Raw genomic sequence first — 11,332 nt, 5'->3', positions numbered from 1 at the left:
CAGGTGTCCAACAACAGATGAGTGGCTGAGCAAGTTGTGGTATATATACACACAATAGAGTACTACTCAGCCGTAAAAAATGGTGACTTCACCGTTTTCAGCCGATCTTGGATGGACCTTGAAAAATTCATGTTGAGTGAAATAAGTCAGAAACAGAAGGATGAATATGGGATGATCTCACTCTCAGGCAAAAGTTGAAAAACAAGATCAGAAAAGAAAGCACAAGTAAAACCTGAAATGGAATTGGCGTATTGTACCAAAGTTGAAGACTCTGAAGTGGGTGGGTGGGGAGAATACAGGTCCAGGAAGGATTCAGAGGACCTAGTGGGAGTTGTATTGTTAAACGGGAAACTGGGGAATGTTATGCATGTACAAACTATTGTATTTACTGTTGAATGTAAAACATTAATTCCCCAATAAAGAAATAAATTAAAAATAATAAAATAAAAGCTTAAAAAATTCCAGTGATATAAAGTAAATAAATTCAATCAACCCTTTTCTCTTTGGTCTCATCAGCAACTGACTAGCACGTATCAGGACATCCTGACATCACCTAAGTCCTAGCCTTGAACATATTCAAGGCATGAGTTTATTCTGTCCCTCAACAGCATGTACTAAATGGGTAGGGGAGTGCAGAAAACAAGTAGCCTCATTTATAAAACTCTAATTTATTAAAAGTGTTAAAAGGTTTCCACTTTCCTCCAAAATACATTTTTTTAAAAAGTGTTTTCTATTTTCTTAGCCAGTATACAAGCTGCTGCTTTCCTTTCTAGGGACCAGCCTCTCCACCCCTCCTCACCCTCATACCACTCTCATTCCAGGTATAAATTTGTTTATAAAGGCCCCCTCCCCCCTCCCAGTATGTCCTGCCCTGCAGGCAAAGCTTCCTTTCCAGATCTGAGGCCTTGAAGGTGAGGCATGTTGGAAGGATTGGATAAAGCAGGAAATGTCTGAAGGAAAGAATGTTTTGTGCTTCTGAGAGAAAGGCTGATTGGCTTTTTTCTTGATCAAATGCAGATTTTCTTTTTTCCCTCCAGGGTATCTGTTCAGGGCCAAATATTTGGCGTGGGGCTGCCCACCACCAGGTAGCCCTGTTCCTTCTCCAGTTCTCCCCAGCCACAGATCCATGGCATCTGGATCTAGTGACTGTACTGTTTGTCTGACTGAAAGGAAGGAGTGGTGCACAACCAGAGTGAAGCTGATGGAGCACCTAACTCCAGGGGACAGAGTTGTGGTTTTTGGTAGGCAAAAGCAGGTTCAGCTGGGACCATAGCCAGTGGAGCTGAGGAGGAAAGGGCTGGCCACACAGCTCTCAGATGAGCAATGTTCTTAAGACAAAACACCCTCTTTCCCCTTTCCCATCATCTCCTCCCCTTCTTCATCCTGCAGATCCCAGGATGATTTTGGAAAGGAATAAGGAAAAGAGGAAAAGGATTCTCTGTTCTGTTCTTCTGTTCTGGAAAAAGGCAGGAGATGACAGAGTATTCAGGGTCGGGGCGGCCTGCTGAAATCTGTAGTCCTTATGGCTTCCCTGTTCTGAGAGGGAGCAGAGGGGGCCAGGAGTCAGGCCCTTGGAGGCTTCATCAGCTCTGTTGCTTGTCCTTGACCAGTAAGACTGTGTGCTGGCCACCACTGGACACAGATAAGACTACTCGGTTCTCCAGCTGTTTACCAGTCATCTCCACGGGGCTCCATGCATCCTCTTCCTGTCCTGTGCCTAGCTGGTAGTTGGTGCCCATGCCCCAGGCAAAAACACGACCTGCATGGAAGAGAAACAGTGGCAGCTGTCTACAGGATTCCTAGCCAGAATCTTCGATGTCAGAATCCTGGGACATATGGATGAATTTTAGCCTTGACTTCCAGCAGTCTGGCAATGTCACAGGACAGCCTCTAGATTAGCAAAACTGAAGAAGCCAAGGTGAAGGGTAAAAGGGCTTTATCAGCTAGAGACCACAGTCCTTACACATTACCAGACTTCTCCCTGCTCCTAGGAAAGGCTTTATAAGAGTGGCCACTCCTCAAGCCCCCACACAACCAGCCATCCCCCCAAATAAGTCTATTTTGAGACTTCTATGAATGTGTCTAGGGCCTAGTCCTTTGCTAGATGAATTTTTCAGCTTGGGAGATAGTATAGCATATAAAGTGTGTGACTTATAAGAATGAGGTCCTGAGTTTGAACCCTCACATACTTTGTGCAATAGAGATGCTCTAGGTCTCCCTTCCAATCAATCAATAAATCAATATTAAAACATATGGACTGGGCAGTGGTACATCTGGTAGAGTATATATGTTACTAACTCAAAAGGACCCAGGTTCAAGCCTCTGGTCCCACCTGCAGGGTAAAAGTTTTGCAAGCTGTGAAACAGAGCTACAGACTTCTCTATTTCTCCCCCTTTCCCTCTCATTTTCTGTCTATGCAATTAAAAAAAAAGTACATTTAACTACCACCTCCTCAAGTTAAGTATGTCCATCAACTCCAGACTTCAAAGCTTCTAAGCATTCTTCTCTTAATACAATTCTAAACATCACCAGAGGAAATAATTTAGTGGTTTATATAGAAGACCATGCCTGGGGCACCAGAGGACCCAGATTCAACCCCCAGAATTACTATAAGTCAGAGCTTAGCAGTACTCTGGTAAAAATAAATCTTTCTTGGGAGTTGGGCTGTAGTGCAGTGGGTTAAGCGCACATGGCGCAAAGCGCAAGGACCGTTTATGATCCTGGTTCGAGCTCCCAGCTCCCCACCTGCAGGGGAGTTGCTTCACAGGTGGTGAAGCAGGTCTGCAGGTGTCTCTCTTCCACTCTATCTCCCCCTTCTCTCTCAATTTCTCTGTCTCTATGCAATAACAACAACAACAAAAAAATGGCTGCTGGAATGGTCAGTGGATTTGTTATACAGGCACTGAAGCCCAGCAATAACACTGGTTGCAATTATATATACATATATATATTAATTTATTTATTGTTAGAGATAAAAATTTATATAAATATATTTACTTATTCTTAGAGATAAAAATTGAGGGAGGAGAAGGGATAGAGGGGAAAGAGACAGTAAGACACCTGCAGCCCTGCTTTACCACTTGTGCACCCTGCAGATGGTGACCAGGGGCTTGAAACTGGGTCCTTGTGCACCGTAATGCATGTTCTTAACCAGCTGTGCCACCACCTGGCCCTCTACTAAAAAAAAAATAACTTAAAGTACTGTAGGTGTCTGCTTCTCTCCTTCTCTCCCCCCATTCCCTATTTCTGGCTGTGTCTATTCAATAAATAAATCAAGTTAATTAGAAAAAAATCATAGTCCCGCTCACCATCTTTGGTCACAGCATATCCCACAGAGGCTCCACAAGCCACTGAGGAGACAGCAGGAAGCCTGGAGATGAGAGTAGGTATGCTCTTCTCTTCAGCACCCTCCCCAAGGCCCAGCCGCCCATACTCAGCACGGCCCAGGCTGTACGCTTTTCCTGTGGGAGAAGAGAGATGAGTAGCAGCAGAGGCTGTGCTCCAGTAAGTCAGCTGATCTCCTGTACCTTTGAAAATTGCCCCTACTCCCATGGTGGTGTTTCTTCCCAGCTGGTGAGTGGAGAAGGATATGACTCTTTCCATAAGATTCAACTGAACTCACTGCTGGAAGAGGTCTAGGACTCTGGAGATCGGACTAAGTCTCCTGAGCCCATACCCGGCCCAACCCATGGAGCATGTCCAACCAAGTTCCAAGCTCTAAGGTCTGAGTAGTATGACCAGGCCTGTGACTGGGGAACACTCCACTCCCAGACCCCCCAAAAGGACCCAGAGATTCCACCTTCCGAATCCATGCAGACTGTATGGTGCTGGCCACCAGAGAAGCCCACCCATGACTTGGTGGAGTTCTTGAAGGATGTCAGATTCTGGGGTATGAAGCAAGATTCTGTGCCTGAAGTTCCTGAGGGGGGAAGATCAGGACAGAGCTGTCAGGGGTGAAGGTGCCCAAGTATCTGTCATTTTCTTGATTAAAATATATTAATACAAAATAGGGGGAGAGAGTGAAAGAGCACCAGAGCATCATTCTGGCATGTGGGATGCCAGGGACTGGACTGAAGTACCAAACCAAGTTCAGTACCATAATCAGGGCACCATCTCCTGGGCCCTTAGTAGCCTCTGTGCTAACTCCTGGGTTGTGCTGACCTGTCAGCCTCTCCCACTGAGTAAAGCCACTCCACCTCAATCAGGGTATTTATAGTCTCACAGTACAGATGACAAACTGTGGCTCTGAGGTGACCTTACTAAGGATGCACGACAAATGAGTGGTGGAGCCAGAATAATAACCTAGGTCACGCTGATGTTGGGCCTAGCACTCACCAAGCTGATGGTAGTTGGAAAGACCGAAACCATATACATGACCCTCACAGGAGATAGCAAAGGTGAAGTAGGCACCACAAAAGGCATCCTGGAATTTCACATGACCCCGACTTCCCCTGGATTTCAGCATCACACATTTGGGAACCAGGAGTCGTTCTGAAGACAGAGAAGAGTTCAGGGTTAGTGACAGAAATAGCCTCTCTTCTCTCAGTCCTGTGTCTGCTTCTCCTTCAGTACGAAAGCCCTTGGAGGTAAACTAAACAGGGACTCTTGTTCCTTTTAGAGGAGGAAACTAAAGTGAGGGCAGTGTAGTCATGATCCCATAGCTATAAGAGGTTAACACTGTTCATGAAATATACAATATGCCAGATGTTTTCTAAGTTAATTCATTTAGGGCCAGGTGATGGCGCACCTAGGTAAGCACTCATATTAGTGTGCAAGGACCCAGGTTCAAATCCCTGGTCCCACCTGTAGGGGGAAAGTTTCACGAGTGGTGAAGCAGGGCTGCAGATGTGTCTCTGTCTCTTCTCCCTGTCTATCTCCCCCTACCTGCGCAATTTCTGTCTCTATTCCAATAGTGAACTTTTTTTAAAGGGTGGGGGAAGATAGCATAATGGTTATGCAAACCATTCTCATCCTTGAGGCCCCCAGGTCCCAAGTTCAATCCCCTACATTTTCATAAACCAGAGCTGAGCAGTATTCTGGTAAAAGAAATAAACACACTTTAACTTCCAACTTCCATCAACTCATTGAAGTGTTTTCAGAGGTAAGAAAACTATGTCCACAGCCAGTAGCTGTTAGAAACCAAGGTAGTCTAGAATCTGAGTTTCCCTCTTTCCTCCCTCCCTCCACTGACATCTCTCTTTTATTTTTCAAAGACTTAGCATATGCAGTACCAGGGACTGAACCTGGGACCTCACACATCTTTTTTTTTTTTAAGTATTTATTTCCTTTTTGTTGCCCTTGTTTTATTGTTGTAGTAGTTATTACTGCTATTGTTACTGATGTCATTGTTGTTGGATAGGACAGAGAGAGATGGACAGAGGAGGGGAAGACGGAAAGGGGAAAGATAAGACACCCGCAGACCTGCTCACCACCTGTGAAGCGACTCCCCTGCAAGTGGGAAGCCAGGGGCTTCCCGTATCCTCATGCAGGTCCTTGCGCTTTGTGCCACATGCACTTAACCCGCTGCGCCACTGCCTGACTCCCTGGGACCTCACACATCTAGTCCTGCTGTGAAGTATCTCAAAGTTACAGGACTGGGGGGGGGGAGCTCGGCACACTGGAGCTTTGTACCTATGATATTTCACTGCTGGGCTTCCAGTGGTTTTGTTTGTTTGTTTGTTTTTAGGTAGGGACAGAGGAGACAAGAGAGAGGGTACAGAGTTCCGCTTTTGATGAAGTGTCCCTGATGCTATGCATGGTGCTCCCACATGCTGCTGGCGGCTCAAAGCTGGGTGTTCGTGCAGTCTCCCAACCCCAAAAGTCTAGTTCTTTACCATCACCACAAATCCTTCAGATACAAAACTGAATACATGCAATGAATCTGTCATTTATGCCTTTCTTTGAGCTCTAACTGCCAAGCTATCTACTCAAGAGGAACCTAAGATACTTACCGAGGCCCTGACGGCCCCCACGGTTTGCAAATAATTCAGGCACACGGCCCAGCTGGCCCTGCTCCCCACAGCCCAGAGTGTAGAGGTCACCATCGGTTGTCAGCATCACCAAGTGGTCATTTCCTGAGGATGAGAGGAAGGCAGGGATTATAGGATTCTCTCTGAGGCTAGAGTAAGGCAACCGCCGAAACCAGGATCTCTAATTCCTGTCCAGAATAAGTGCCTCCAGACTCACCTGAGGCCACCTTTACCACAGGCATACTCAGCTGCACCTGCACAGGCACCATGCTCTTCTTCATGGGCTCCAAGAGTCCAATCACACCATTATTGTCCTGAAAGGGAAGGAGGAGTGCTAATCACTCAGATGCACAACTGCAGGCAGGCTGAGATGTCTTGATAAGGGCATTGGTAACACTTGGGGATGCAGAGGTGGGCAGGGATCAGTCATATACTTAAAATACTTGTAAGTGAGTTATTTATGTGATTGACATTAAAATGAAAAAGGGGTGAAGAAATAGTAAAGTGGTTATGCGACAGGCTTTCATGTCTGAGACACTGGACATTCTAGGTTCAATCCCAGGTACGAACATAAGTCAATGTCAAAGATGAGCAGTGCTCCTCTGGCTTAAAAAAGAAAAAAAAAAAAAAAAAAAAGGTGCCCGGGAGGTGGCACAGTGATAAAGCTTTGGACTCTCAAGCATGAGGTCCTGAGTTCGATCCCCGGCAGCACATGTGACAGAGTGATAACTGGTTCTTTCTCCCTCCTCCTATCTTTCTCATAAAAAAAAAATCTTAAAAAAAAAAAAAAGTTATCCATCTAAAAAGAAAAAAAAAAATAACAAAGGAACAGCTGGCAGAAGAGTTTAAGCAGAAGTGCACTTGTTTTGCCATGCACCAGACTCAGGGTTCAAGTCAGGTTCTCATCGTAATGGGGGCTATTTCAGTGATGTGTTGACTTTCCCTGCCTTTATATATATATGACAAAATTTGGCCCAAAGCAATGAAGCCACAGTGAATACCAGAACACACACAAACATACACACACACACACAAAAAAAGAAAAAAAAGAAACCTAGGAGTGGGAGGATGGACAGAGAAAAGGAAACAGGTTTTTCCAGAAGTTGCTAACTGTTAAATAAATGGAGATCAATTTATAACTCTGGTTACTTTCATGTGTCTGAAATGCTCCATAAAAATAATTAAACTGGGGGGTTGGGCAGTAGTGCAGTGGGCTAAGTGCACGTGGTGCAAAGAGCAAGAACCAGAGTAAGGATCCCAGTTCGAGCCCCCAGATCCCCACCTGCATGGGGGTCGCTTCACAGGCAGTGAAGCAGGTCTGCAGGTGCCTATCTCCCCCCCATCCTATCTAACAACAATAACAAGGGTAACAAATATGGGGGAAAATGGAGTCCAGGAACATCCAGTTAAGAGCACATAGTTTTAAGTGCAAAGATGCCTTTTTTTTTTAACCTGGGCTCCCCACTTACGGGGGGAGGGGGGTTGTTTCACAAGTGGTGAAGCAGGTAAACTGGTGTCTCTTTCTCTCTCCTCTCTATCTTCCCCTTCCCTTTCAACCTGTACACAAACTAGAACCTTCTCTTGTAGTTCTACTTTCCCTGAGACCATCTGTCCTATTGAATAAAGTGGAAGAAAAAAAAAAAAAGGCTTCCAAGAGCAGTTGATCTGTAGTGCAGGTACAGAGCTCCAGGATAATCCTGGAGACAAAAAATAAAATAGATAAACAGTAACTATATCTCTATCTTTGGCAGAAGTCTTTACCCTCTTTGTCATCACCAGTGATTTAGCACTCTGAACAACATTCCAAATAAAGAGAAAGGTACCAAAGCACCAAAACCTCCTCCAGTGCTGTGGGGGCTGAGCTTGAACCTGGGTTGTATGTATGATAAAGTGGTTAATATTCAAGTGAGATCATCTTGCTGATGGGGCCACAAGGTTGCATACTTGGTTGAGTGTAAGTTACAATGCACACGCACACAGGTTTGAGCCCCTGGTCCTCACCTGCACGAGTGGTGAAGCAGAGCTGCAGGTGTCTGTCTCTCTCCCTATCACCCCCTCCCCAATTGATTTCTGGATGTCTCTGTCCAATAAGTAAATATTAAAAAAAAAAAAAAAATCAACCCAGGTGTAAGGATCCTGGTTCGAGCCCCCGGCTCCCCACCTGCAGGGGAGTTGCTTCACAAGTGGTGAAGCAGCTCTGCAAATGTCTTTTACTCCCCCTCTATCTTCCCCATCTCTCTCCATTTCTCTCTGTCCTATCCAAAAACAACATCAATAATAGTAACTACAAGAATAAAACAAGGACAACAAAAAGGAAAAAATTAAAATAAATATTTTTTTAAAAGATGAACCCATTTTGTTGTGGGAATTTTTTTTCCTTTTTAAAATATTTATTTATTTTGGCCTCCAGGGTCATCGCCAGGACTCAGTGCCTGCACTACAAATATCCACTGCTCCTGGAGGCTATTTTATTTCCTTTTTGCCCTTGTTGTTTACCGTTGTTATTGTTGTTGTTACTGTTGTCATTGATGTTGGATAGGACAGAGAGAGATGGAGAGAGGAGAGAAGGACAGAGAGGGAGAGAGAAACACAAGACACCTGCAGACTTGCGACCCCTCTGCAGGTGGGAACCTGGGGGGCTCAAACTGGGATCCTTATGCTGGTCCTTGTGCCTCCTGCCACCACCCAACTCCCTGCTGTGGGAATATTAAGAGAGAGAGAGAGAGAGAGATATCTTGCTGGCACTAGATTCCTTAACTGTTTTTGTTCAATAGTATTATTGCTAGATCTCTCAATGCCCGCATGATTTCACCACTCCTGACAGACTTTTTTTTAGAGACAGAGAAGGAGAGACACACAGAGGATTGCTGAACTGTGCAGTGCAAGTCAGGAGGATCAAACTGGGGTACTTGAGCATAACAGACAAAGTGTACAGTCTATTACTGTATGAACTATCTCCCAGTTACTCCTCTACTTTTGACATTACAACATAAAGTACAAAACAATTTACATGCTGAAGATAGCTACATTTTTTTTTACTTTTTAAATAAATACAGTGGGGCTGGGAAGACAGCACAATGGTTATGCAAAGAGCCTTAAAGTTTTTTTTTGATTACTTATTTTCCCTTTTGTTGCCCTTATTGTTTTGTTGTAGTTATTGATGTCAACATTGTTGGATAGGTCAGAGAGAAATGGAGAGAGGATGGGAAGATAGAGAAAGGGAGAGAAAGAGACACTTGCAGACCTGCTTCACTGCCTGTGAAGTGACTCCCCTGCAGGTGAGGAGCCAGGGCTCGAACCGAGATCTTTATGCCGGTCCTTGTGTTTTGTGCCATGTGCATTTAACCCACTGCATAACCGCCCAACCCCCACAAAAAGCCTTTCACGCCTGAGGCACCAAAGGTTCCAGATTCAACCCCCAGCACCACCATAAACCAGAGTTCCAGATTCAACCCCCAGCACCACCATAAACCAGAGTTGGGCAGTGCTCTGGTAAAATAAATAAACAAGATTTAAAAATTAAATAAATAGGGAGTTGGTAGGTAGCATAGTGGGTTAAATGTAGGTGGCACAAAGCTCAAGGACTTGAGTAAGGATCCCGGTTTGAGCCCCTGGCTCCCCACCTGCAGAGAGTCGCTTCACAGGCGGTGATGCAGGTCTGCAGGTGTCTTTCTCTCCCCTTCTCTGTCTTCCCCTCCTCTCTCCATTTCTCTTTATCCTATCCAACAACAACATCAATAACAATAAAACAAGGGCAACAAAAGGGACTAAATATATTTTTTTAATTTTTTAATTAAATAGGGAGTCAGGCAGTAGCGCAGTGGGTTAAGCGCAGGTGGTACAAAGCGCAAGGACCAGCGTAAGGATCCTGGTTCGAGCCCCCAGGTTCCCACCTGCAGGGGTGTCGCTTCACAGGGGATGAAGCAGGTCTGCAGTAATCTATCTTTCTCTCCCCCGTCTTCCCCATCTTTCTCCATTTATCTCTGTCCTATCCAACAACAATATCAATAACAATAATAACTACAACATTAAAAGAATAAGGGCAACAAAAGGGAAAATGTATTAAAATTTTTTTTTAAAGTTTGTTTTTTGTTGCTGTGTCTTCACCACTCTAGGCTGATTTTTCAGAGAGAGAGAGAAAGACAGACAGGCAGGCAGACACTAGAATATAGAAGCTTCCTCTAATTTGGTGTGTGCCAGGCCTGAATAGCAAAACAGGCACACTATCCAGGTCAGCTATTTTATTGGCCTAACAATCCTGAATTCAGCCTGTCAAGGTTCCACGCAGTCTTCCAGATTATCTCACCCGGAAGGAGCCCCAGAGGAAGACACGGCCATCTTCAGTGAGAGCTGCTGTGTGACTGTCTCCTGCTGACACCTGTACCACCTTCTCTTGTAGTTCTACTTTCCCTGGGATCATCTCTGAGCCTTCCATTGATGTATCTCTTCCAAGGGCACCTTCATCATTGCAGCCAAAGGAGTAGACCTGTGCACAAGATGTTCCCACTAGTGCAAAGTCCATTGATATTTAGGTTACAGCCTGCTCAGCTAACCACCTCCATCTCCACAGAATAATGTGAGAGGTTCACAAAGCTCCAGCCCCAAGCAACTACACACCCACCCAGGCCAGGCCAGGCCCCAACCAATCTTGCACAGCCACACCTACCTGGCCACTTTTGCTTAGACACACTGTGTGCATGCCCCCAGCCTCAACCTGCACAATATCTTCCGGAATGGGCACCAGGGCTGGCTTCTTCCTCTCCATCACATTCTCGCCCAACCCCAGCTGGCCCACGTCGCCCTGGCCCAGTGTCAGCACCAAGCCTGGCTCTGTGTTGTGGGACCTATGTGAGACTGGGGGGGGGGGGGGTGAAGAAAACAGTCCCTGAGTATGTAGGATGATGCGGTATTAAGGAGGTCACTGCATAGGATCTGGGATCACAAAGACCTGGGTTCAAGTCCGTGTTCTGTCACAGGCCATTAACATGACCTTTTGGAGCCTAACTTTCCTCATCTGTGCACTGGGGACAACAAAAGTACCTATCTCATAGGTTGACGATTAACTTTTTAAAATATTTAATATTTATTTATTCCCTTTTGTTGCCCTTGTTATTATTGTTGTCGTCATTGTTGGATAGAACAGAGAGAAATGGGGGGGGGGGAGACAGAAGGGGAGAGAAAGACAGACAGCTGCAGACCTGCTTCACTGCCTATGAAGCGACTCCCCTGAAGGTGGGGAGCCGGGGGCTCGGAACTGGGATCCTTACGCCGGTCCTTGTGCATTGCGCCACGTGCGCTTAACCCACTGCACTACCTGACTCCCTGATGATTAATTTTTTAATTATCTTTGTTTATTGGATAGA

At 45.4% G+C, this 11,332-nt stretch overlaps 1 protein-coding gene across 7 annotated transcripts in view; it reads right to left on the bottom strand.

Moving 5' to 3' along the window:
* Positions 1 to 652: 652 nt before the first annotated feature.
* Positions 653 to 11,332, bottom strand: part of RCC1 (regulator of chromosome condensation 1) — a 36,825-nt gene continuing 26,145 nt past the window's right edge. For 6 of the 7 annotated variants that reach the window (XM_016187850.2, XM_060205708.1, XM_007522429.3 and 3 more), the window contains 8 exons: positions 10,636 to 10,823; positions 10,276 to 10,455; positions 6,187 to 6,283; positions 5,952 to 6,074; positions 4,336 to 4,491; positions 3,800 to 3,919; positions 3,309 to 3,461; positions 653 to 1,759 (listed from right to left, as the gene is read on the bottom strand). In XM_016187850.2, the coding sequence (XP_016043336.1) occupies positions 1,584 to 1,759; positions 3,309 to 3,461; positions 3,800 to 3,919; positions 4,336 to 4,491; positions 5,952 to 6,074; positions 6,187 to 6,283; positions 10,276 to 10,455; positions 10,636 to 10,823 (1,193 nt within the window). In that variant the 3' untranslated portion in view covers positions 653 to 1,583. The remainder of the gene's footprint in view (positions 1,760 to 3,308; positions 3,462 to 3,799; positions 3,920 to 4,335; positions 4,492 to 5,951; positions 6,075 to 6,186; positions 6,284 to 10,275; positions 10,456 to 10,635; positions 10,824 to 11,332) is intronic. The other variant, XM_060205709.1, reaches the window with a different exon arrangement.

Source organism: Erinaceus europaeus, chromosome 13 (genome assembly GCF_950295315.1).
Source record: "Erinaceus europaeus chromosome 13, mEriEur2.1, whole genome shotgun sequence".
NCBI lineage: Eukaryota > Metazoa > Chordata > Mammalia > Eulipotyphla > Erinaceidae > Erinaceus > Erinaceus europaeus.
Note: the sequence above shows the minus strand (reverse complement) of the source record. Positions and strands in the feature narration are given on the sequence as shown.